The following is a 26,231-nucleotide window of genomic DNA, read 5'->3' on the forward strand; positions in this document are numbered from 1 at the left end:
ATTTATTTATTATGTATACAACATTCTGCCTCCATGTATGCCCGCACACTAGAAGAGGGCGCCAGATCTCATTACAGACGGTTGTGAGCCACCATGTGGTTGCTGGGAATTGAACTCGGGACCTCTGGAAGAACAGTCTGTGCTCTTAACCACTGAGCCATCTCTCCAGCCCTGTTTTCATTTTTTTTTTAAATATTTTATTTATTTATTATGTGTACAATATTCTGTCTGTGTGTCTGCCGGCAGGCCAGAAGAGGGCATCAGATCGCATTTCAGATGGTTGTGAGCCACCACGTGGTTGCTGGGAATTGAACTCAGGACCTTTGGAAGAGCAGGCAATGCTCTTAACCACTGAGCCATCTCTCCAGCCCATCATTTTTTGAGAGGAGAATATCCTTTAAAAATCACATTGTAGAGCAAGGATGACAGTAGATATACCAAAGTATGGTGAAAACCCGAAGACTCAGCCTACAGCAGGAGCTACCAGCAACTGAGGAATGCCCAGAGCTGGAGAGATAGTCTTCCCCAGCGAGGACACACCCATTAGTTACCCAATACCAAGATGTCAGCCCTGAAAACATACATACAAGTACCATACAGACTGAGATCATATATAGGAATGACTATGTATACACATATATGCATCTAACAACGGTTAATGAAAAAAAGAAGCCAAGAGTTTGCAGTCAGTCAAAGAGGGAGGAAAACAAAGGAGGAAGTGTTGCAATTTTTTTAAATGTATTTATTATGCATACAGTGTTCTGCTGGCTGAGCAGTGGAAGCGCATGCCTTTAATCCCAGCACTTGGGAGACAGAGGCAGGAGGATCTCTGAGTTCGAGGCCAGCCTGGTCTAAAAGAGCTAGTTCTAGGAAAGGCACCAATAACTACAGAGAAATCCTGTCTCAAAAAATCAAAAACAAAACAAACAAAAACCAATGTTCTGCTGGCATGTACAAGCCAGAAGAGGGCTCCAGATCTCATAGGTGGTTGTGAGCCACACGGTGGTTAATGGGAATTGAACTCAGGACCTCTGGAAAAGCAGTCAGTGCTCTTAACCTCCAGTGTTGCCTCCCCACCTCCCATTTCCCTCCCCCTCCCCAATGTTGCAATTTTTATACTCTGAAAAACAATAATGTAGAAGAAGAAGAAATGACTGTGTAGAATGACCTTGGCCTTTTGAGTCTTCTGTCTCTTCCATCCCGGTGCTGGCATTACAGGTGTGTGCCTCAGAACCTGGCTTGGTTCACTTCTTCAGTAACTTCCAGAGCCATTTGGAACCGGGAACTGATGAGTTTGGTTCTTTTCTTTCCTAGCCGGGCCCCTCAGATGAGACCTGCTCCCAGACAAGCGCCTGCAGCTCATCCTCCAGCAACAGCGACTGCACCATCTGCAGTTGGCTCACCTGCTGCTGCACCCCGGCAGCCAGGCCTGATGGCCCAGATGGCGACCACTGCAGCAGGTGTGGCTGTGGGCTCTGCAGTGGGCCACACCCTGGGTCATGCCGTCACTGGGGCCTTCAGTGGAGGTGGCAGTGCTGAGCCTGCGAGGCCTGACATCACTTACCAGGTAGGATCTGGGGCCGCTTTTCCTCTGTGTGCTTGTGTCTTGTGAGAGAACTTGGCAGCTGGTAAACATCTTTTACGTAGTGCCCTGTGTTTAATTTTAGGAGTGCAGTACAAAGTGGTGCTTCCCCACCCCCTTTAAAGTAGGGGTTTGCTGGGGTATGGTTCAGTGAGTGAGCACTTACTCTGAAGCCGTGCGGACCTGAGTTCAAAGCCCGTGAACCCACAGAGTCCGGCATAGCCATGCATACCTGCATCTCCTGCATTGTGGAGGGAGATGAGCAGATCCACAGCTTGGCAGCTGGCGGTTGAGATGAAGTGACGGGTTTCAGTGAGAGCTCTGTCTCAGGGCAGTAGGATGGAGAATGTTGGGCTCCTGTGGGCACACCCATCCACACACTCGTGTGCGAGCATCACACACACATTGTGTGGTTTGAATTAGACCCTTAGGTGAGCACCAGTAAGAGTTTATCTTGGCTACACTGGATTCCTATGCTTCACTTGGAGACAGAGTCTTCAGTGTGTGACCGACGCTGGCTCCAAGCTTGTAGCTGTCTACTTGGTTGGCTTCTCAAGCATTGGAGTTACAGCCATGAGGCCTGGCCTTTCAGTTCAGTCTCGGTTACATAATCACAAGTCCTGGTCACGGCCTGTGACCCCTGACCTGATAGTTTTTGCCCTCTTGTTGATCTGTGGATTTTGTGTGTACTAAGAAGCATGTAATCTCTTGAAATCTGGCACACTTGAAGTTCTTGTCCACGTCTTTCCAGTAATGATCCTATTTTTCTTTAAGAATGGCCTTTCTTTTTTGTATGTGTGGTGCTGGGGTTCAGTCCCTGGGCAAAGCATACATGCTATTGAGTTCCTAGCCAGGTTTGTTATTTGTTTTGATAAGACTTGTTGGGGACTGTGGACCCCAGACCCTGAATTTTCTATGCCCTAGTAAATAGCTTGTCTTTCCTATGCTTGCAGCTGCTTTGAGCACAAGCCTGACGGCAGGGGCGTGGTTTCTAGTGGGCTGGCAGCTGAAAGGTCCCGAGAGCTGCCCCTGAGCACAATAAAGGGGGCATTCTTATTTCAAGGATGACCTGAGTCTGTGTGTGTGTGTGTGTATGTGTGTGTGTGTGTGTGTGTGTGTGTGTGTATTTGAACCTCTAATCCCTTGCCCGACTCTCGAATCGTAGTGCAGTCGCTAAAAGAACTTGTTTGTGTGTGTGTAACCTTTGGTGTCCTGTAACTAGTTCTGTAGGACAGGTTGGTCTAGAACTCAGAGATCCACCTGTCTCTGAGTGCTGGGATTAAAGTTGTACACCACCACCTCCTGGCTCTGGTTTGGTTTGGTCTAGTTTTTCTTTTTTGTGTTTACAGTGTTAGGATCAAGTCCAGAGCCTTGTGTGTACCAAGCAAACTTCTCATACCTAACGTTGTGTCTTGGCAGGAGCCTCAGGGAGCCCAGGTGATGAACCAGCAGTCTTTTGGACCTTGCTCTCTTGAAATCAAACAGTTCCTGGAGTGTGCCCAGAACCAGAGTGACGTCAAGCTCTGCGAGGGCTTCAACGAAGTGCTGCGGCAGTGCAGAATTGCAAATGGTAGGTGACCTGTCATCTGCCCAGAGGTTGATAGTTGTGGAGTGAAGACTCCAACTAGAGCTCCTGACTGGAATAACTGGAGGGTTGGCAGCCACAGTGGTTCTGTGGTTTCCCTTGTAATTTCAGCAGTTCACTGACTTACTACAGTGCTTGGTTTCGTTTTCCCAGACAATGGGGGAGAGAGGTGATGCTTATCCAAAATTAGAACTTTTTTTTTTTTTTTTTTTTTTTTTGAGACAAGGTTTCTCTGTAGCTTTGGAGCCTCTCCTGGAACTAGCCCTTGTAGACCAGTCTGGCCTCAAACTCACAGAGAGATCCACCTGCCTCTGCCTGTTTGAGTGCTGAGATGATTAGAACTCTTTAGCTAAATTTCTGCTTCAGGCCTTTTTTCTAAAAACACATACACCAGTCTCCATCGTGGTAAGGATGGAATTCAAGTTTGATTGAAGGAAAGCTTAATTGTCTTGGAAAAGTAAACAGTGTATCTGGGCATTGTTGGTTGTCGTCTGACTTAACCTTTTCTTTTAACAGGTTTAATTTAATCAAGAAGTTTAAACTGAAGAAATTGAAGTGGGCCCTACATAATAGTGCATGTGTGGACCCTGAGCAAACTTATTCCTAACAGCTCCATTAGGAGTTCTAACTGTATAGATATTATTCCCTGAGGCTCATAGTGGTGGGGATTGGGCAAGTGTTGGCCTCCTTGAACCAACTGTATTGGTTTTTTGTGAGTTAACGAAAATAAAACTTTTATTCTGAGGTGTGGTAGTTCTTATTGTGGGGTCATGGGTTTTGTGTGCTTGCTCAACATAATACAAGGACACAGCTATATCAGCACGTCTTTTGATTCGTCTAATCTAGTGGTTCTCAACTCTCCTAATGCTGGACCCTTCAGTACACTTCCTCATGTTATCGAGACCCCCTAGCATAAAATTAATTCAGCTGCTACTTCATAAAGCTCATTGTCAATCATGCTGCTCATTTATGGTTTTAGCTGTTCCAGGATCCCATAAACTTGTATTTGGTGCATAGCAATGTGAAATCCTCCAGGCACGCACACCCACCGAGGATCCCTTTTTTTATTACTATGGCAAAAACATACTGTGCCTCACTGGTCAGAGCATGGCCTTACACTGCTTAGGGTGGGGTGGTTAGAGACGGGTTCTCTGCAGCTGTGGAGACTGTCCTGGAACTCACTCTGTAGCCCAGGCTGGCCTCGAATTCACAGAGATCCTCCTGCCTCTGCCTCCTGAGTGCAGGATTAAAGGCGTGCGCCACCACTGCCCAGCTTCACACTTTTTTTTAATTAATTTATTTTTTAAAATTTATTTATTATGTATACAGTGTTCTGCCTGCAGGTAGACATGCAGGCCAGAAGAGGGCACCAGATCTCATTACAGATGGTTGTGAACAACCATGTGGTTGCTGGGACTTGAACTCAGGACCTCTGGAAGAGCAGCCAGTGCTCTTAACCACTGAACCAACTCCCCAGTCCCCAGCTTCACACTCTTAAGCAGTTGGCACAGCATACAACTTTTGAGAGAAGGGAACAACATTGAGGTAATTTTTTTCTTCATTTCAAAAGGTACTGATCCTCAAGGTTTTTTTTTTTCCCTGCCAAATGGCTCATTTGCAAGTTTTTTGTTTGTGTATGAATGTTTCTTTGGATGTATATAAGTGTGCCTTGTGTGTAGTATCCTTAGAGGCCAGAAAACTAGTTCTTCCTGGAACTGGAGTGCATACAGTTGAAATGTCCTGAGTGCTCGAAAGGAGGTGGTGCTCCTAACCACTAAACCCTGTCTTTAGCGTCCCCCCCCCCCATGTTTTCATGTGGGGTCCTTTTTTTTTTCAAGGCAAAGGTATGTAATGGGGGCCTTGACTGTCTTAACTCACAGATCTGCCTTCCTCTTCCTCTTTGAGTACTGGGACTAAAGTTCTGTCTGTGTGAAGTCTTACTTAACCTTTTAATGGAAGGGTACATTTTTGTTAACCTTTAGCACGCACTAATGTTAGGGACTGTGTGTGACATTTGGTGACAGCATGCTTTCCTAGCATTCACCGGGCCCTGGGGCCTGTCTTCAGCCATGTCAACAGGTCAAGTGGGTAAGTGCTAAGCAAGACATACTACAGGGCGGGCCTCCTGTGTGTGTCACTGCACTAAGGAACCCCCTCCCCCCCCTTTTTTTTCCTAGTCAGGATTTCTCTGTAACAGCCCTGGCTGTCCTGGAACTAGCTCTATAGACCAGGCTGTAGACCTTGAACCCAAAAGATCTGCCTGTCTCTGCCTCCCGAGTGCTGGAAATAAAGGCGCACACTCCACCCACACACACATTGAAGCCTTTTTGTTTTGTTTCCCTTTGAGATAGGGAAAGCCCTATGTAGTCCAAATCGGCCTGACTATCCTGCATCGACCTCCCAAGTGCTGGGATTAGAGGCCTGTGCTGCCATCCTCTGTACAAGTATTTTCTCTGTTTGGATATTTCTACTTGCAAAATTAGGCTACACACCCTTTATGCTTGGTATTAAAGCTCCTTGGGAAAGCTCATCCCAGTGCTGCTCCAAGCTCTAGCCTTATTCTTCAGGGAATGCTCCAGGTTTAAACCAGACTGGGCATGGTGGTCCATGTAATCCCAGTACTTAGGAAGCAGGCAAGAAGACTGGAACAAGTTTGAGCCAGTCTGTCTCACACGTGGCTGAGTCAAAAGTAGCACTCAATCCGAAGAGAAGTAAAAGGTCATTGCCATGCGTGGTGGTGTCTACTGGTAATCCCAACACAGGAAGGCAGAGGCAGGCGTGCAGATTAAGGGTAGTCGGGGCTGTGTAGCAAGACTTTAAAAACAACAGTGTGCTCCTTTCAGAGTTGGTGTTTCCAGGCCCTAGAGATGGATGGATCATGTTGAACACTTGCTGCTCTTTCAGAGGACCAGCGTTCAGTTTCCCAGACTCATACTGACTCACAAGAGTCTATAACTCCAGGTCCAGGGGATCCAATGCCCTTTTCTGACCTCTGAGGGTGTAAGACATTCCTGTGGTACACACCGCCAGCCAAAGATCCATACACATAATTTGTTGGTTTGTTTTTCCAGACAGTATTTCTCTATGTAGCTCTGACTGTCCTGGAACTCGCTTTGTAGGCCAGACTGTCCTCGAACTCAAGAGATCCTCCTGCCTCTGCCTCCCGAGTGCTGGCTGGGATTAAAGGTGTGCACCACCACCACCTGGCACCATACATAAATCTTAAAAATAACAAAAAGCAGCAGGAGAACTGGTTCATCCAGTAAGGTCGTACGCTGCTTCTCCAGAATTTGATTTCCAGCACCCACATCAGGTAGCTACAACAATCTATAACTCCAGCCCCAGGGAAATCCAGCACCTCTGCCCTCTCTGGGCACATCATCCATGTGCGCAAATACACATAATTAAAATGAAAGGCTTTGCTGATCCCAAGCCACCCGAGCTTCCCCTAGCCTCCACCAGGTGGTAGCCCTGATGCTGTTTTGCCCCAGTCCTCTCCCTCCTGGTCCTTGGCCTGCATCCCGGGTTTGCAGTTGTGGTTTATTTTTGGCAGGCCAGCCTTCCATCACCAAGTACCAAGCCGCAGAAGTAGAAAAAGATAGCAACTCCAAGCGTAAGTGGCTGCTCACGCCGCCGCTTCAGTCCTTCACGATCCCCAGTCTCCCTCTGAAGGGCTCCAGGACCTTGGAATTCTTGTTATCTTCATTTAAGAGCCTACAGGGCATAACGGTGAGTAACAGCAGTCGGGGAGCGGTGGGGTTTTGAGGCAAGGACGTAAAGCCTCAAATCTGTTTGACCCATTTCTCTTCAGACCTGGGAGACCACGGGTTCTCAGAACACCTGCCGGGCACAAGGCTGGTTCTGCCCGTTGACTAGCTTTCTGGGAGGGATAGTAGGTTTCAAAACTTGGGACCACCTACTTTTCTTTAGAATGCTCCCCTCTACAGTGATACTAAGAACAAGTGTAAAGGGCTAATGAAGCAGTAAATAGAGAACCATTGTCGGCTCCAGTCAAGCCCTAGGAACAGGGAGATGGACACATACATTATCAGAAAATGTGAGTGTAGCCAGCCTGGCTTAGGATGGCATCTTGGTCCGGTGTGGGCCCAGAACTGCTCTATGCTTCTGCAAGGGATGTGGTGTAACTGTCATAATAAATGAGGATCACAAATGCCCGTCTTGGAGTTTTAGAATGACCTTTCAGCAAACAGGCTGGTTGTTGAGGGAAACTAACATCTTCAGGTTCTGCTGGCTGTTATGTGCAACAGGCCAGGTTCCTGTTATTGGCAAAGAAGACAGTTGTTATTCTAAACCTTCTCTTGGTAACCAGGCACCCAGTATCTGGGACACCAGGCTTCCAGCAACAGCCAACTTGAGGCAGCCAGGACTGCTGCGTGTCTGGTCAGCAAATTGGGCCCCTTGGGACACCAGGCTTTCAGGGGCTCCCACAAGTGGACTGGAAGCATATGCTGTTGCCTGCTTGCCTCTTCCTATTGCTGGGTGATATTCTGCCTTTCTCAAACCCTTGGTCTGGAGCAGGAGTTCAGTTTCCTGGTAGGAACATCTGTGTTTCTGGGACAAGATGGGTCAGCTTAGCTTCTCCACATCCAAGCCTGACCACCCTGACTCTGGGCTGAGCGTGTAGCTCAGTGTTTGAGCGCTTGCCTGGCATGTGCAATGCTCTGGGTTCTATCCCCCAGCACCTAAAAATAAAAATAAGCCAGGAAATGATGGTGCACAACTTTAATCCCAGCACTCCAGAGGCAGGCGGATCTTTGTGAGTTTGAGGCCAGTCTGGCATATAGAGTGAAACCCAACCAAACAAAGAAACAGGCCAGTGGCCAGCCTGGTCTACATAGCAAGTTCTAGGTCAGCCAGGGCTATATGAGACTTTGTATCAATAAAAAAAGGATTAAGGGCATGGACCACTATATGCTTTTTAAAAAAATCTTAAAAAAGAAAAAGGGGGCTGGAGAGGTGGTTCAGCAGTTAAGAGCCTGACTGTTCTTCCAGAGGTCCTGAGTTCAATTCCCAGCAACCACATGGTAGTTCACAACCACCTCTAAGGAGATCTGGTGCCCTCTTCTGGCCTGCAGGAACACATGCATATAGAACATGGTATACATACTAAATAAGTTGAAAGAAAGAAAAAGAGAGAGAAAGAGAAAGGAATAAAGGAAAAAAAAGGAAGGAAAGAAAGAAAGAGCCAGGCAGTGGTGGTGCACTCCCTTAATCCCAGTACTCGGGAGGCAGATTGGATAGATCTCTGTAAATTTGAGGCCAGCCCGGTGGTCAAGAGCTAGTTCCAGGACAGCTAGGACAGTTACACAGAAATCCTGTCTTGAAAAATAAAAACAAGGGGGCTGGAGAGATGGCTCAGAGGTTAGGAGCACTGCCTATTCTCCCGAAGGTCCTGAGTTCAATTCCCAGCAACCACATGGTGGCTCACAACCATCTGTAATGAGATCTGGTGCAGAATACAGTATATATAATAAATAAATCTTTAAAAAAATAAAAATAAATAAAAACAAAAACAAAGAAGAAAAGAGTCCTGACTGGTCCATGCTTTTAATCTCAGCACTTGGGAATTACGCAGGCGAATATCTGAGTTCAAGACCAGTTTGGTCTACAAAGTGAATTCCAGGACAGCCAGCACTACACAGAGAAACCATGCCTCAAATAAATAAATAAATAAATAAATAATGAATAAAAGAGAAAGGAAAGAAAGAAAAAGTGGGAGGAGTGGGGAGTTGACCGCTTCTTTCTGCACCCCTTCCAGAGGCCCTTGAGGTCCCCCTGAGACCTACCTGACCTGAGCATGACCCGGGATGAGGCTCTCCCTGACTCCCATTCTGCACAGACCTTCTATGAGAACTATGAGCCCAAGGAGATTTTGGGCAGGTAAGACCCAGACCCTGTGCGGAAATCCTGACCTCAGCTTTACCTATGATGGGAAAGATTGGCGCCACCCTCAGCCCTGGCCCCATTTCTGTCCCCTTTGTTCCTCTGCTTAGGGTGAGAAGTATGTGATACAACACAGGGCAGAACCTCTGTGCCTCTGACTGACTGATTGATTTTCATTTTATTTTCTGAATATGAGTGTTTCGCCAGTATGTTTGTGTACTCTGTGCATGTCTGGTGTCCTTAGAGGTTCAGAAGTGGGTGTCAGATCCCTTGGAGTTATAGACGGTTGTTTGTAGCTATGTGGGAACTGTACCCAGGTCCTCTGAAAGAGCAGCAAGTGCTCTTAATTACAGACCTTCCTCTAGTCCCTGTACTGCCTTTAGTAAGGAGCTCCCCTGGAGTGTGGGGTACCAAGGCCATCCATTCTCTGTTCACAGGGGAGTCAGCAGTGTGGTCAGGCGCTGTATCCACAAACCCACCTGCCAGGAATATGCAGTCAAAATCATCGACATCACAGGCGGAGGCAGCTTCAGCTCCAAGGAGATACAGGAGCTTCGGGAAGCCACACTGAAGGAGGTGGACATCCTGCAGAAGGTCTCTGGACACCCCAACATCAGTGAGTGGCTCCTTCCTGCCCCACCATCCCTAGCACAAGCCATAGCCGTGTGCTTTTTGGTGCTTCTGCCCTAATCACCCACCCAAGTCAGGGCATGAGAGCCATCTTGTGATCAGCCATACTCGTCCATCTTCAACTTGTGTTCAGTGACTCTGCCAGCCCGTTGTTGGGGCTCGAGGTCACAGGTGCCACCTTCCTACTCAGACAGGGTGGGGACAGACAGGGTTGGGAGTGGGTGCAGAGGAGGAAGGGGTACACCTCAGTGATTGCCCTCCTCCTGCCTCTGGAGCCAGCCTGCCTGGTCTCTGTGCCCCATGGTCCATGCCAAGGCTCCTCTGCTCCTTGAGACCAGCTAGCCTTTTCCATTTCAGTACAGCTGAAGGACACTTACGAGACCAACACTTTCTTCTTCTTGGTATTTGATCTGTAAGTACCCAACCCTGGAGCTCTCCATGGGTCCCCACCAGGCTGTCAGGGGGCCAGCAACAACCCCCAACCCCCATAATGAAACACCAGGCAAAATCGACAGGATTTGAAACCTAGAGTACCACTTACAGATGGGTTATATATTTTCTTAATTAAAAAATTTCTTTTAGACAGGGTCCTTTTGGGTAGCTCTGGACACTCTGTAGACCAAGTTAGCCTTGAATTCACAGAGATCCTCCTGCACCTGACTCCCAGGTAAATGCTGTGGTAAAAGGCATTGCCACCATGCCTGGCTTCAATTTGATTATACGTTTTTTTGTTTTGTTTGTCTTTGGGTATTTCGAGACAGGTTTTCTCTGTGTAGCTCTGGCTGTCTTGGAACTCTCTAGATCAGGCTGGCCTCAAATCCACAGAGATCTTCTGCCTCCCAGGGATCAAAGGAGTGCACCACCACTGCTCAGGCCTTTCTTCTTCTTCTTCTTCTTCTTCTTTTTTTTTTTTTTTTTCTGTTGGAGGCAATACCTCTTTATGAAGGCCATACTTAGCCCAGACTGAACTTGAACTTATGATCCTCCTGTTTCAACCCCTAGAGTGCTGAAATTACAGGTGTGACCTCCACTCCTGGTACTAGTTGGTCTCTGGGGATGAGTTAAGGGAGGAAAGAGCAGAAAGAGCAGCTGGGTGGTGGAAAAGGGAATATGAGAGAGAAGCCCGTGGTTAAGATGACGTTTAGGGTGTTGTTCAAAGACCAGTTGTTCAAAGACTCTGTGTTTGCACCAACAGGATGAGAGAGGAGGTCTTTAACACTAAGCATCAAATATAAACAACACAAAACCTGACATACTGGCACACGCTTGGTTTTTTTGTTTGTTTTTGTTTTATTTGGTTTTCTGAGACAGGATTTCTCTGTATAGCCCTGGATGTACTGGAACTATTTCCATCGACCAGGCTGGCCTCAAACTCACAGAGATCCGACTGCCTCTGCCTCCCAAGTGCTGGGATTAAAAATATGCACCACCACTGCCAGGCTAGTGGCACATGCTTGTAATCTCAGCTCTCAGAAACTGAGACAGGGGAATTACTTCAAGTTCATGGCCATTCCGGGGATACATGCTGAGTATCGGACCACCCTGCACAAGACCCTGTCTCAAAAAACAAAAGGGAACAATGATAACCACACAAAGTGCATGAGAACCGTGCACTGGAGACTTACCATCAGTTTCTATTTGAAAAAATAATTGCCAGGTGGTGATATATGCCTTTGGGAGGCAGAGACAGGCAAATCTCTGAGTTTGAGGCCAGCTGGACTACAGAGTGAGTTTCAAGACACAGAGAAAAAAAATCTGTATCGAAAAATGCCAAATAGTAATAATAATAATTGTGATGATGAAGGAAGGGAGGGAGGGAGGAAATAAAAAATTTCCTCTGGGCATGGTGGTACATGCCTTTAATCCCAGCACTTGGAAGGCAAAAGACGGTGAATCTCGGTGAGTTTGGGGCCTGTCTGATCTACATAGTGAGTCGGCCATTCAGAGTCTATACCAAGACCCTGTCTCAAAAACAAACAAACGAAAGAAGGGAGTGGGTGGGAGGGGAGGGAGAAGAGGGTGGAAGAGGAGAAGGGAGGAGAGGAGCGGCTTGCTTTTCAAAGCTGGGCTTGGTGGTACATATCTGCAATACCAGCTCTTAGGAGGCTGAGACCAAAGGATGGAAAGTTTGACTCCAGCTTGTGCGACATTAGCCACACCTCATCTCAGGAAACAAAAACCAAAAAAATATTCAGTTCAGTCTTTAGCTTTCTGACCTAGAATGTGGTCACTGCTAGAGCAATCTGGTTTCACCCTGTAGGGCTCCTTGGGACACCAGTAAAAATAGCTTCTCCAAGCCACCTCTCTAAAGGTTAAAGATATTTGAGCTGCCCCCAGAGGTTACTCAGGACAGGGCCCTGTGAATACAGCAGGGATGGTTACAGCAGGGCAGGAGAGGGGGCCTAGCAGCCCATCCTGTGGTTAAATAGAAGATAAAACTGGGCTCAGCGACACAGTCCTGTAATCCAAGCACGCAGGAGGATGAAGCAGGAGGATTACTGGTATGGCTTTGAGGTTAGCCTGGGCAACAGTGTGGGTCCCTGTCTCAAATTTTTCTTATATAAATAGTGAGAGAAGAGAGGAAACAGAAAATATTGAAGGATTCAGCAGCTACAATAGGAAATGTTTCAACACTACAAGGCTCTCAGTTGTCTCAAGCAAATCCTTTCCTTACATTAGCGTGACGTACAGAGAGGATACCCTGTGCTGGGTAGTTTTATGTCAACTTGACACAAGCTACAGTCCCTGGAGAGGACAGAGCCTCAGTTGAGAAAATACCTCCATGAGGTCTAGCTGTAGGTAAGCCAATAGGGAATTTTCAAGGGCTGGGGTTAAAGGCCTTCGCCACCAAGACTGGCCTGTCCCTCCATTATTTAAACCATTATTTATCTATTTGGTTTTTCAAGACAGGGTTTCTCTGTATAACAGTCTTAACTGTCCTGGAATTCACTTTGTAGACCAGGCTGACTTCAAACTCACTGAGATTCGCCTGCCTCTGCCTCCCAAGTGCTGAGATTAAGGCATGTGCCACCACCATCTGGCTTAAACCATTTGTATATATTATCTTTAATTAGGTGAGGGTGTGTGTGTGTATCTACGTGTGGGTGTGTGCAAGCGAGTGCATGTGCCTGTGCAGGCCGGAGGCTGTTCTGAATCCCCTGGAGCTAGAGTAATATTATATTATAGAGTTATAGAATAACAGTCTATATAATTGTCTATATAACAGACAATTGTGAGCAGCTTGACATGGGTACTGGGAACCAAACCCAGCTCCTCCGGAAGAACAGTCAGTGCTCTTAACTTCTGAGTCATCTCTCCAACCCACCCTCCCAGTTTCTGTTTTTTGAGAGAGAGTTCCATGTAGCCCAAGTCACTATGTAGCTGAGGCTGGTCTTGAACTCCTGATTCTCCTTCTGCCATTTACCAACTACTAGGGTTACAGGTTTATGCTGCCACAGCTGGCTATTTGCATATAATGGGCAAACTTGGCTTCTCCAACACTTACACTGTTGATTTCTTTCCATTTGCTTCCAGTCCTCTTGGTCTGGGGTCCTGAGCCAGAGACTCTGATGCCTGTCTCCCACTCCCGGTACCGACGAGTTCCCAGGTGCCATGCATTTCCATAAGCAAGGATGTTGCGTTTTCTCAGCCTTTTGCTTGTCTTTCAGTTCTTCCCAGAGAGCCCTCCACTCCCTCCCTGGGGCTCCTGCCCTCAGAGGAACAGCCCACCTTGTCTTTGATGGCATCAGGGTGGGAACACAGCTCTGGGGGCAGGTAAGGAACACTTTGTTCCCACAGGATGAAGAGAGGGGAGCTCTTTGACTACCTCACTGAGAAGGTCACCTTGACTGAGAAGGAAACCAGGTAAGGACGTGTGCCATCTCTACCCGTTCTCCGTCAGTGGTCTGGCAGGAGGCCTGGTGCGCATGTTTAGCTGAGGTCATGCTGGCTTTTGTGATCGCCCAGCTCTTTGGCTCATCTACAGTCTAGAACTTAGACTGTCCCAGCCCATCCTGGATCCCCCATTGCACGCAGTGAGGTTGGTCTGTGGGCTTTGGCCTCCCCGCCTCTTATCCCTGATGAGTGGAGAGTAATGTGTAGGGGAACACGCACTTCTGTTGTGTGGAAAAGGTTTGTCCAATTCTAGAATCAAAAATTAAGCCAATGTGTCTGGAGAGATAGCTTAGCAGTGAAGAGCACTTGCTACTCTTGCTTTTGTTTCTTGAGACAGGGACTCACTATATAGCTCTGTCTGACCTGGAACTTGATATGAAGACCAGGGTGGTCTTGAACTCACAGAGATCTGCCTCCTCTCTGCCTGCAGAGTGTTGACATTAAACACTTGCACCAGCACTCTTGGCACACTTGCTATTCTCTCAGAGGACCTAGGTTTGGTTCCCAGTACCCCATACCAGTGGCTCAGATGTCTGTGATTCTAGTTCTAAAGGATCTGATGTCTTCTGACTATCCTGGGCACTCTATGAATGTGGTGCATATATGTACACTCAGTCATACACACACACATTAAATAATACATACACACTCACATTAAAAAAAATAGACCGCTGGCCAGTGGTGGTGCCCATCTTTAGTCCCAGCTTTTAGGAGACAGAGGCAGGTGGATCTCTGTGAGTTCAAGGCTAGCCTGGTATACAAGAGTTAGTTCCAGGACAATTAGGGCTGTTACACACAGAAACCCTGTCTTGAAAAAAAAAAAGCCAGCTGGTGGTGGTGCACGCCTTTAATTCCAGCACTTGTGAGGCAGAGGCAGGCAGATCTCTGAGTTTTAGGCTAGCCTGCCTGGTCTACAGAACAAGTACCAGGAAGCCAAGGACACAGAAACCCTGTCTGGAAACAAATAACAGAAAGAACAAAAGCCAATGGGCTGAATGTGTGTCTCATTAGAATAGTGTTTACCTAGCATGTTTAAAGCCCTGATTCCCATCCCTGGTACTTGGGGTAAAATACAAAACAAAAAATTAAAACTGGTGATGAATATCTGTAATCTCAATAATATGGAGGCTCAGGCAGGAGGATCACGAGTTCAAGGCCTACATGAGGTGCAGGTGACACCTCGCTTCAAAAAGTAAAACAGAGTTAGGCCATAGTTCAGCTACCAGAGTGTTTACCTAGCGTGCAGGAAGCATAAACTGGCCGTGGTGACACATAACCTCTAATCCTAGCACCTGGTAGATGGAAGCAGGAAGTTCAAGCATTCAAGATCATCCACAGCTACCTGTAGGTTAGAGGACAGCCAGAGCTGGGCGGTGGTGGCACATGCCTTAATCCCAGCACTTGGGAGGCAGACAGATCTCTGTGAGTTTGAGGCCAGCCTGGTGGTCTACAAGAGCTAGTTCCAGGACAGGCAAAACTACACAGAGAACTCTGTCTCAAAAACAAGACAAAAAAACATTCAGGCACAGTGGTGCTAGACTTTAATCCCAGCACTCAAGATGCAGAGGCAGGCAAACTCTGAGTTCAAGGCCAGCCTGGTCTACAGAGTGAGTTTCAGGACAGCCAGAGTTACACAGAGAAATGCTGTCTCAAAAAAAAAATCAATAAGAAACTAAAGAATAAAAATAAACCATCGCCATGTATCTGTCTCCTCAGAAAGATCATGCGAGCCCTGCTGGAGGTGATTTGCACCCTGCACAAACTCAACATTGTCCACCGGGACCTGAAGCCGGAGAACATCCTTCTAGATGATGACATGAACATCAAGCTCACAGACTTCGGGTTTTCCTGCCAGCTGCAGCCAGGAGAGAGGCTCCGAGGTCTGGTACCATGGCCTTGGCCCATAGAGGGGCATCAGGGATGGAAATGGCTTGAATGTCTCCCCAGAATAAAACTCTGCCCCCTCAGTGGCTGAGGAGATGGTTCAGTGAGTAAAATGGGACACATAAGCATGAGGACCTGAGTTTGAATCCCCAGAGCCCCTGTAACTCCAGCACTGGCAGGCGGCTAAGAGCAACACCTGGGGATCTCTGGCCAGTAAGTCTACCTTAATCAGCCAGCTCCAGGCCAGGGAGAGACCCTGCCTCAAAACAAGATAGAGAGCAATCAAGGAAGACACCCGACATTGACTTCCGGCTTTCACCTCACACACACACATACACACACACACACACACACACACACACACACATCCCAGAAATGACTCAGCAGTCAAGAGCATGGGCTGCTCTTTCAGAGGACCTAGGTTCGAGTCCCAGCATCCACATTGCTGATCACAACTGTCTGTAACTCCAATTCCAAGGGATCCCACACCTTCTTCTCGCTTCCTTGGGCCTCAGGCCCATATGATACACAGATAGGATACAGGCAAGACATCCAAATACATGAATTTCAAAAAAGAAAAAGAACATGCATTTCTTTTTTTTTTTTTTTTTTTTTTTGGTTTTTTGAGGCAGGGTTTCTCTGTGGCTTTGGAGCCTGTCCTGGTTCTTGGTCTGTAGTCCAGGTTGGTCTCAAACTCACAGAGATCCGCCTGCCTCTGCCTCCCAAGTGCTGGGATTAAGAACATGCATTTCTTATGTAGAAGACCCAAGTTTCAGTTCCCAGCACCCACATAGGGAAGACTTTCAGAGTCACCTATAACTCCAGTTCTAGGGGATCAGACTCTTCTGACCGCTGAGGATTTTTACTATGTGCACCTACCTTCATACAGATACACACACACAACGTATAAGAAAAATAAACTTAAAAAATATCCTACTTCAGAGGCTAGATGGCTCTTGAGTCAAGTCCTCTTCCTAGGACTCCATGGACCTAGGTTTCCCCAGCTTGAGCTTCATGCCAGGGTGCCCAGAAGGACCGAGGAATCCACGGGGTGGCCTTACGAGTCTGTGTACCATGATGCTATGTGTGAAATACGCGAGCCTTGGGTAACCTCTCCCAAGGGCCCCCGTCGACCTGTCCTAATAAGTGACTGTTCTGTAGAGGTCTGCGGGACCCCCATTTATCTGGCCCCTGAAATCATCCAGTGCTCCATGGACGACAGCCATCCTGGCTATGGGAAGGAGGTGGACATGTGAGTGACCTGGGTAGATGCGGGGAGGGGGGTGTGTCACAACTCTAGCCGGAACCACGGCCAGCCACTCCTGCATGCCTCCCTTACCCATGAGGCTTAGAGTGACCTGACTCCCCGCCAACCTCCAGGTGGAGCACTGGAGTCATCATGTACACACTCCTGGCTGGCTCCCCACCCTTCTGGCACCGGAAGCAGATGCTGATGTTGAGGATGATCGTGGATGGCAAATACCAGTTTGGCTCACCTGAATGGGATGACTACTCAGACACAGTGAAAGACTTGGTGAGAGGCCACACCCACCAGCTCCCCAGATCTCAAGAGAAAAATACCCCAATACAGGGAGCATACCCCAGAGTAGAGGAATCTCAAGGAGGGACCCCTCTGTATTTGTCTCATTGCTGCTTAAAAAAAAAAAAAACCTGGCAAAATCTACTTAAGGAGCTGGAGAGGCGGCTCAGAGGTTAAGAGCACTGGCTGCTCTTCCACAGGTCTTGAGTTCAATTCCCAGGAACCACACCAACCACACAGTGGCTCACAACCATCTATAATGAGAGCTGGTGCCCTCTTCTGGCATACAGACATACATGCACGCAGAACGGTGTATGCGTACTAAATAAATAAATCTTTTTTTTTTCAACTTAAGGAAGAAAGGGTTAATTCTGGCTCATGCTTTATGGCTCCAGGTGTGTGAGGAGACTGGTCACGTGATGTCCACAGGCAGGAAGCAGAGAGAGATGGATGCTGGTTCTCAGCTCGTTTTCTCCTTTTCATTCAGGCCAGGATCCCAGCCTAGGGAATGTTGCCACCCACACTGAGGGTGCAGCTTCCCACCTCCACCTATTTAAATAATCCCTCACAGACGCCCAGAGATCTGTTTTCACGGTGGCTCTAAATTCTATCAAGTTGACAGTAAGGACTGACCATCATATCCTGTGTCTTCCGAAACGCTGCTGGAAGCCTCAGTGCCCTTCTGTTCTCACAGGTGTCTCGCTTCTTGGTGGTGAAACCCCAGGACCGCTGCTCGGCAGAGGAGGCTCTGGCGCACCCCTTCTTCCAGCAGTACGTGGTGGAGGAAGTGCGGCACTTCAGTCCCCGAGGAAAGTTCAAGGTAGAGACTTAACTTGGCCCAGTGGTCTTGGGGGATTTTGCTGTTGGCTCCTGGGGTACTCTGTCCTGGAACTCACTTTGTAGACCAGGCTGGCCTCGGACTCAGAGATCAGCTTGCCTCTACCTCTTAAGTGCTGGGATTAAAGGTGTGCGCCACCACCACTGGGCAAATTGGTCCTCTTCTTGTACCCACTGTACCAATTCAGTTTTTGGTTGCCGGGAATGTCAGCTAAGTGACCCTGATAGCCTAAATCCCTGTAGATACTTGGGGTCTGGTAACAGGGGGCATCATGAATAGCATCCCGAAATCCATCATGAGCATTCTGACAAGCTCAGCTGCGGACTGAGGGTTCTCGGTGCTGCCCCCTGCAGGTGATCTGCCTAACCGTGCTGGCCTCGGTAAGGATCTACTACCAGTACCGTCGGTTGAAGCCCATAACCAGGGAGATCGTCATCCGAGACCCCTACGCCCTGAAGCCTCTCCGTAAGCTCATCGACGCCTACGCTTTCCGAATCTACGGTCACTGGGTGAAGAAAGGGCAGCAGCAGAATAGAGCCGCCCTCTTCGAGAACACACCCAAGGCAGTGCTCCTCTCCTTGGCAGAGGAGGAGGACTTCTGAGGGGTAGTAGGACACCCCAACTGTGGAGTCCCCAAAGAGTTCTCTGTGTCGTTGCAAGTGGCCCTACTCTGTGCACCCCACTAAAAGCACAGGGTGTTCCCATTAAACAGCAGTAATTACAGCTAGGGCTGGGTGTGGTGGCCTGTGCCTGTTGTCCTGAGGCAATAGGATCCCAGGTTCCAGGACAGCCTAGTGATGGTTGCTTCAAAATAAAAACTGGGCTGGGAATGTAACTCTGTGGTGAGTGTAAGGCCCCAAGTTCAACCCCTGGTATGACAAAAGTAGATAGATAGATAGATTAATAGATAGATTAATAGATAGGTGATAGATGATAGATTGATAGATAGATCGATCCAATGCAGCAGAGGCCGTGCCAGGCAGGAGTGGGAGGGCAGAGAGCACATGTGCTTTGGGAGCTAGAGGCCTCCTGGCTTCTCTACTGTGCACCTTCACCATGGTCTTGGGTTCTTTCTCCTTTTTAGACTTATGTATTTTGTGTGTGCTTCATCCAGCTGTTTATTATGTGCACCCCCTGCCTGCAGTACCTGTGGAGGCCAGAAGAGGGTGTCAGATGCCCTGAAACTGAAGTTCCGGATAGTTGGGGACATGTGGGTGGTAGGAACTGAACCCCTCTTCTGCAAGCACAAGTTCTCTTAAATGCTAAGCCATCTCTCCAGCTCCTGTCTCAGTTTCTTTAGGGGCCCAAGGTTACTGATAATTGAGGAAGTGGAGGCAGGATGATCAGGAGGAGCTCAAGGCCATTCTTGGCTACACAAGGAGTTTGAGGCCAGCCTGCACTATATGAGACCCTGTCTCAAACAATTTAAAAAAGTGGACTTTGCTGGGCAGTGGTGGCGCACACCTTTGATCCCAGAACTCGGGAGGCCCAGGCAAATCTCTTTGAGTTCAAGGCCAGCCTGGTCTACAGAGTGAGTTCCAGGGCAGGCTCCAAAGCTCCAGAGAAACCCTGTCTCGAAAAACAAACAAACAAACAAACACCCAAACAAACAAAAAAATCAAACCTTTCCGATACACAAATGCAGAGTTTATTGACTTCATGATATCCATCGACACCATGGGAACCAGTGCTTCTCCAGAGACTGTTTGCATGTTTGCAGAGGTACATGGAAGCCCCTATAATATTAACACCCAGAGGAGAAGCTTATGGCATTTGCCCTCCTAGGAGAGCTTGAAACTTGTTACTCCCACAATGCACAGCTTCACCTGGTAAATTATTTGCTCTACTACAGTGTTTTAATACTGGGCCCTGTGTATAACTGCAGCACTCAGGAAGCTGAGGTCAGAGGACTGAGAGTTGGAGACCAGCCTTGCCACATGGTGAGTACCCTGTTGCAAACAACAGACAGGGAGGCTTTGGGCACCATCACATAAAGAAAGCATTTTCCTTCTACAGACTTTTCCAGGAGAACTAAAAACTGAACCGGAGAGGAAGAAAGAAAAGGAAGAGTTTTTTTTTCTCTCGAATTTTTTTTTTTTATGCTGTCCTGGAACTCACTCTGTAGACCAGGCTGGTCATGAACTCACAGAGACCTGCCTGCCTCTGCTTTCCCAGTGCTTGGATTAAAGGTGTGTGCCACCATGGCCTGCCTGAGAGGGAGCCATTTTCAGACTGCTGTCTTTTGGAGAACTGCTCCAGATACCAGAGCGCTGGGGTCCTTTGTCCGTAATCCTGCACTTCAGAGAAACACCCAGCTCCCAGCCATGATCATCCGGGCCCTCCTCTTGCAGGCTATGGTAGTCCCCTCTTGGGGTTGAGTGTTCTTTTGCCCTTAGGAGGCATCTGCCAGAGAAAGGGCTCGGAGGGAGGCCACCTGCAGGCTGACAAGGAACATGGTAGCCGATGCCTCTGGAACATGAGCAGGGAAATTCAGTACTGAGGGCGGCTTTCTCCATCCCTGCCTGGGTGCTTACAGATCCTCCTTCCGTCGGCCTGTGCTGGAGGCGCAGCGGAAGCCCAGGTTGTCTGAGGCGGAATCTGGAGTGTTGCCCATCCTGTGGCAGAACAGGGAGAGAGTGCATACTGTTGGGGGTGGGGTCTGCTGGGAAGAGAGCCCGTGTGGTGGCCCCCATAGGCTCATCTATTTGAACGCCTCGTCCCCAGGGAGTGGAACTATCTAAGGAGGATTGGAGTAGGTGTAGCCTCCTTGGAGGAAGTGTGTCACTAGCAGGTGGCTTTGAGGTTTCACAAGTCCACAACAGGCCCAGTATCTCTCCTCCCTCTGCCTGCGGATCAGGATGTCAAGCTCTCAGCTAATGCTCCAGTGCCATGCTTGTTTGCTTCTGGCCACGATGATCATGGACTAAGACTCTAAAACTGTAACCAAGCCTTCAATTAAACGCTTCTATTCACAAGAGTTGTCTTGGTCATGGTGTCTCTGCACAGCAGCCAAATAGTAACTAACGCAGTTGTTCTGAAGACAAGTCCAGCCAGTGTGCTATGACGGGTAAGGGAGCTGAGCGGCCACAAAGGATTGCAACGGAAGATGATCTTTTTTGTTTGTTTGTTTTTCGAGACAGGGTTTCTCTGTGGTTTTGGAGCCTGTCCTGGAACTCGCTCTTGTAGACCAGGCTAGCCTCGAATTCACAGAGATCCACCTGCCTCTGCCTCCCGAGTGCTGGGATTAAAGGCGTGCGCCACCTCCGCCCGGCTGGAAGATGATCTTAATGAATCTTAATGACCACTGATGGGTAAGTAGCTCCCATTCTAAGCTCAATGCACTTGTAGGTGAGAAATGAGTTTCACAGCAGGTAATGGCTATTCTTGGTTGTCAGTTTGACTCCGTCTGGAATTAACTAAAACTCAGAAATGGAGGGGCACAGCTGTGAGGGATTTTTGCTTAATTTGAAGTGGAAAGATCCACTTCTCATCTGAATCTTTAAGGTGGGAAGACCCACCTCTATTCCGAGCCACACCTTCTGCTGGAAGCCTATATAAGGTCATGGAAGAAGGAAGCTTTTGTTCCCTGCCTGCTTGCTCTTACTTTTGCTAGCAAGTCCATTCCCTCACTGGCATGAGAGCCGACTTCTTTGGGATTCCAGTGTGTACTGAAGACCAGCTGCAACATTCAGTCTCATGGACTGGACAGTTAATTACTGGATTCTTAGACCTTCTGTGCAGGTGGCCATTATTGGATTAGCCGGACCACAGTGTGTAAGTCATTCTAAAAAATTCCCTTTATATAGCGATAGATAGATAGATAGATAGATAGATAGATAGATAGATAGATAGAGATTCATTCCATAAGTTTTGTTACTCTAGAATTCCTGACTGATACACGCAGTTAGTTGGCTCTGGCAGGCAGGGCCTCACCATCTTCCAAACCCTGAAACTACAAAGCCTGAGGAATCTTGTCCAAGGCCAAACAAACCAAACCTACTGTGAGTAAAGCAGAAGTCCTGAAGGCTGGAATTCAGTGCTGGGGGAGCCACCAATGACAGCACCATATGAGATGAGCAGTCCCAACAACACCTCCCTGACAAAAGACTAAGCAGTGACTTTTTGTGCCTGCAGCAGCTCAATGAGTGTGTTAACTCATGCCTCCCGGCTGTGACCTACTCATGTGCAATTCCGTCTCCTTCCTCTGCCCTGCTCCATGTGAGAAGAGGCCCCATAGTGTGAGGTTGCCGGAAGGTTCCCTTACTGCTGCTGAGTCTCAGGAAGGGGGTCCCCAGGCTGTCTTGGGGACCCATGTTTACTTCCCATGGTCAGCAGTACTGGCTTGTTTCTCTTAGAACTTTCAGTGGAGGCAGGAGGTGCAAGAAGGGGTGAGGGGTGTGACCTGCAATACTGAAAGAGGTGGGTGAGGAAGGGATTGAAGAGCTGGGATGGGGTGCAGAAGCCGCATCAGTGCCAGCTCCGGGCCACTTGGACCCAGGAGCCCAGCATCCATACCCTCAGCCATGGCTACAGAGACTTGTGGTGCCCTGACCTAAGATTCTTACCTGGTGGTGACCCGAGCCAGGTGATTGGCTGAGCCATCAGCGGTGTCGATCCATGACGCCCCCCGGAGGACACGCATCTCCTGGCCAGCAGACTGGTATGTGGACGCAGTCCATTCCCACACATTGCCCATGAGGTCGTATAGTCCTTCAGTGTAGCAGTAGGTCATTAGATGAGGAGTAGGGGACTCTCTCCACCCACCAGATGCCCGGGGGAGGCTGGGGGAGATTTTCCTCGCCACCTTGTCAGACACTGTACAATAGGAGGTCTCACCATAGTTGTTCTGAGGGGGGAAAGCGCTCACTGGTGACAGTCCATGAAAACCATCTTCAGCTCTGTCACCCTTGGGGAACTTTCCCTGACAAGAAGAATGAAAGTGCAAGATCTATCAGCCTGTCCCGAGGCAGGTGCCCTGTCCACCCAGAGGAAAACAACGGTCACTTTACTCTGCAGTGTGGGGGAAGGACAGTGACCTCAGGTTCCCTTACATGGAGCTTTGGAAAGAGCCCTGCTGTTTCTAACTAACCATCTATGCCCTGCATCCCCAGCCTGGGACAGAAGCCCTGGAGCCCATACTGTCACATAGCTCCTGCTTTTGTTAAATAGAAATACACCACCTGTGTTTATTGATGTGATTGTTCAACTTCATTGTTATTCTTATCAAAACTGGGGTTCAGGAGCTGGGGAGACGGCTCAGTGGGTAATGCAATTGCTGTGTAAGCATGAGGAACAGGTTCATTTCCTGAGAACCCATATAAAAGCTGGGCATCTGCAACTCCGGTTCTGGAGGGCAGAGACAGGCAGATACGGGGACTGCCTGGCTAGGCAGTCTAGCTGAAATGCTAAGCTCCATCTCCCACTGAGAAGTCCTGTCCCCAGCAATGCTGTGGGGTGGCTGGAGAGATGGCTCAGCAGATAAGAGCACTGACAGCCATTCCAGAGGACCCAGGTTCAATTCCCAGCAGCCACATGGCAGCTCACAGCTGTCTGTAACTCTCAAGTTCCAGGGGATCTGACACAGACATAAATGCAGATAAAACACAAATGCACAAAAGTCTTTAAAAAAATAAATAAGTCTTTTAAAAAAATTGCATGCACTGTGCCACTGTTCTTGTAGAGAGCCCAAGAGAACCTGAGTTCTGTTCCCAGCACTGGTCCTGGAACTCACTTTGTAGACTAGGCTGCCCTTTAACTCAAAGATCCGCCTGCATCTGCCTCTGAGTGCTGGGATTAAAGGCCATCACATGGTTTTATAATTCAACTCTTAAAATTTAAATTATAATTTAAAAAATTTTAAGTGCTAAAAATGCAGTGTGGACAAGCAGCTGAGGAAGATACCATACATGATACACCTGCACACACATGCACAGACCACACATATACCCAACAAACTAGACTAGAGAGGCTCCTCCTCCACAAGGCTGTCATTAGCTCGACAATATATGACAGTCTGTTGCATGATCTCTTTTAGTAAGTGAGTGTTTAACAGTGTTGCAAGGGTGTTGGTGAGATGCAGGCATTTGCTGCCAAGGCCGAGGGTCTGAGTTCAATCCCCCGACAGGCATGGAAGAAGAGAATCAATTCACATAAGTTGTCCTCTGACTTCTACAGGTGTGCCATGGCATGCCCATGCCCACATATATCTTTACTTTTTTATCTTGTTTTATTTTATTTTATTGAGACAGGCNAAATAAGTCTTTTAAAAAAATTGCATGCACTGTGCCACTGTTCTTGTAGAGAGCCCAAGAGAACCTGAGTTCTGTTCCCAGCACTGGTCCTGGAACTCACTTTGTAGACTAGGCTGCCCTTTAACTCAAAGATCCGCCTGCATCTGCCTCTGAGTGCTGGGATTAAAGGCCATCACATGGTTTTATAATTCAACTCTTAAAATTTAAATTATAATTTAAAAAATTTTAAGTGCTAAAAATGCAGTGTGGACAAGCAGCTGAGGAAGATACCATACATGATACACCTGCACACACATGCACAGACCACACATATACCCAACAAACTAGACTAGAGAGGCTCCTCCTCCACAAGGCTGTCATTAGCTCGACAATATATGACAGTCTGTTGCATGATCTCTTTTAGTAAGTGAGTGTTTAACAGTGTTGCAAGGGTGTTGGTGAGATGCAGGCATTTGCTGCCAAGGCCGAGGGTCTGAGTTCAATCCCCCGACAGGCATGGAAGAAGAGAATCAATTCACATAAGTTGTCCTCTGACTTCTACAGGTGTGCCATGGCATGCCCATGCCCACATATATCTTTACTTTTTTATCTTGTTTTATTTTATTTTATTGAGACAGGATCTTGCTACTGTACATTCATTTAAAAAAAAATTTTTTTAAGACAGGGTTTCCCCATGTAGCCCTGCCTGTCCCAGAATAGACTCTGTAGACCAAGCTGGCCTGGAACTCAGAGATCTGCCTGCCCCTGCCTCCTGAGTGCTGGGATTAAAGGCATGCGCCACCCTTGCCCAGTGATCCATTTTTAAATTTTGTGTTAGCTGCTCGGTAAGGCCTTGAACTTGTGATTCCTCCTGGGAGGACAAACTTGCCTCACCAGGTCCTGCTAGGCCCTGTCGTCTGTGCCCATGGCTTTAGCAGTGCTCCATACAGCACTAAGTCCCACCAGGGACTGAAACGGTGCCTCTGCAGGGCTCCAGCAAGGCTTGGAGAAGGAGGAAGGCAGGGCTTACCTGCCACAAATTGGTGCGGTTTGGCTGGAACTTGTTCCCCCATGGATAAACCTGGCCTGCAAGACAGCAAAGAGACAAAAAAGAAAGAACTGGGTGGAAAGACAAAAAGAACGAGGGAGCCAGAAGGAAGGGAGGAGGTGGAGAGAAAGGGAGACTCACTTCATTCATTCAGAGTCCTCCCCCGACCTGGGGAGCAACAGATAGAATCCCATTACACTGCTGGACACCACAGCCCTGCAGTTCTTAGTGTGGCGGAGGAAGACAGACAACGAGGGATGGCGTGAGAAACTTCTTAGCTGGGCTTAAAATGCAATCACAAACAGGTAGGAAGCAATCTCACTTGTTATATTTGAAAACTATTGGCCTGTGGTGGTGGCGCACGCCTTTAATCCTAGCACTAGGGAGGCAGAGGCAGGTGGATTTCTGTGAGCTGGAGGCCAGCCTGGTCTACAGAGCAAGTTACACAGGACAGCTGGGGCTACACAGAGAAACCCTGTGGCAAAAAGCAAAAAGTAAAATAAAATAAAATAAAGCTATTGATATAACCTTGTGTGCATGCAGAGTACAGAAATGCCTAGCGTGGGAAATTGGTTTCCATCCTAAGACAGTTTACATAGTCAGGGCTGAAGGACAACAGATTCATGAGCAAAACCTGTCACTCCTTCTTCCTTCCACTTGTGATGCTCCTGTCTCAGCCTTCCAAATGCTGAGACTCTTTAATCTCTGTGGAAAAGGAGTGAAGTTTTCAGTAACTCTTTTTTGCCCTGACCTATTGTGTTCTAATTGTATTTATTCAAAGTAAATTAGCTAGGTGTGGAGGCTCATAGATGTTATTATTATTATTTATTATTATTATTATTTTCTTTTAGAGACTGGGTCAGTCTCACTGTGCAGTACTGGCTATCCTGGAACTCACTATACAGACCAGGCTGGCCTCAAGCTCACAGAGATCTGCCTGCTTCTGTCTTCCAAGTGCTGGGGTTGAAGGCTTGTGCCACCACACCTGTTATTACAGCCATTGGGAGGATGGCTGGGGTTACACAGTAAATCCAAGCCAGCCTGGGCTACAGAGGGAGAATATCTCTCTCTCTCTCTCTCTCTCTCTCTCTCTCTC

The 26,231-nt window shown here is 48.0% G+C and overlaps 3 protein-coding genes across 6 annotated transcripts in view; 2 read left to right on the top strand and 1 right to left on the bottom strand.

Annotated features, from left to right (window-relative positions):
• The window catches only part of LOC126504224 (coiled-coil-helix-coiled-coil-helix domain-containing protein 2), a 17,419-nt gene extending 13,508 nt beyond the window's left edge, over positions 1-3,911 (top strand). For both annotated transcript variants that reach the window (XM_050146398.1, XM_050146397.1), the window contains exons 2-4: positions 1,315-1,567; positions 3,002-3,152; positions 3,684-3,911. In XM_050146398.1, the coding sequence (XP_050002355.1) occupies positions 1,315-1,567; positions 3,002-3,152; positions 3,684-3,694 (415 nt within the window). In that variant the 3' untranslated portion in view covers positions 3,695-3,911. The remainder of the gene's footprint in view (positions 1-1,314; positions 1,568-3,001; positions 3,153-3,683) is intronic.
• A 1,108-nt stretch (positions 3,912-5,019) lies between these two features.
• Positions 5,020-19,759, top strand: Phkg1 (phosphorylase kinase catalytic subunit gamma 1). Of its 3 annotated transcripts, XM_050146482.1 has the most exons (10): positions 5,020-6,896; positions 8,947-9,068; positions 9,509-9,687; positions 10,059-10,113; positions 13,500-13,565; positions 15,312-15,475; positions 16,641-16,731; positions 16,860-17,013; positions 17,714-17,839; positions 18,211-19,759. In XM_050146482.1, exons 2-10 carry the CDS (start codon positions 8,986-8,988, stop codon positions 18,457-18,459), a joined length of 1,167 nt encoding a protein of 388 aa, XP_050002439.1. In that variant the 5' UTR covers positions 5,020-6,896; positions 8,947-8,985; the 3' UTR covers positions 18,460-19,759. The 3 variants fall into 3 exon arrangements, with proteins under 3 accessions (XP_050002439.1, XP_050002441.1, XP_050002442.1); XM_050146484.1 differs by lacking the exon at positions 5,020-6,896 and having other exon boundaries at positions 8,759-9,068; XM_050146485.1 differs by lacking the exons at positions 5,020-6,896; positions 8,947-9,068; positions 10,059-10,113 and having other exon boundaries at positions 9,569-9,687.
• Positions 19,760-19,903: 144 nt separating this feature from the next.
• Sumf2 (sulfatase modifying factor 2) overlaps positions 19,904-26,231 on the bottom strand; it is a 23,742-nt gene continuing 17,414 nt past the window's right edge. Inside the window, exons 6-9 of the mRNA XM_050146486.1 lie at positions 25,118-25,173; positions 22,694-22,778; positions 22,423-22,567; positions 19,904-20,472 (exon numbers count right to left, since the gene is read on the bottom strand). Coding sequence (XP_050002443.1) covers positions 20,388-20,472; positions 22,423-22,567; positions 22,694-22,778; positions 25,118-25,173 — 371 coding nt within the window. The 3' untranslated portion in view covers positions 19,904-20,387. The remainder of the gene's footprint in view (positions 20,473-22,422; positions 22,568-22,693; positions 22,779-25,117; positions 25,174-26,231) is intronic.

Source organism: Alexandromys fortis, unplaced genomic scaffold (genome assembly GCF_014885135.2).
Source record: "Alexandromys fortis isolate MF-2015 unplaced genomic scaffold, M_Fortis_MF-2015_v1.1 scaffold_56, whole genome shotgun sequence".
NCBI classification, from domain to species: Eukaryota; Metazoa; Chordata; class Mammalia; order Rodentia; family Cricetidae; genus Alexandromys; species Alexandromys fortis.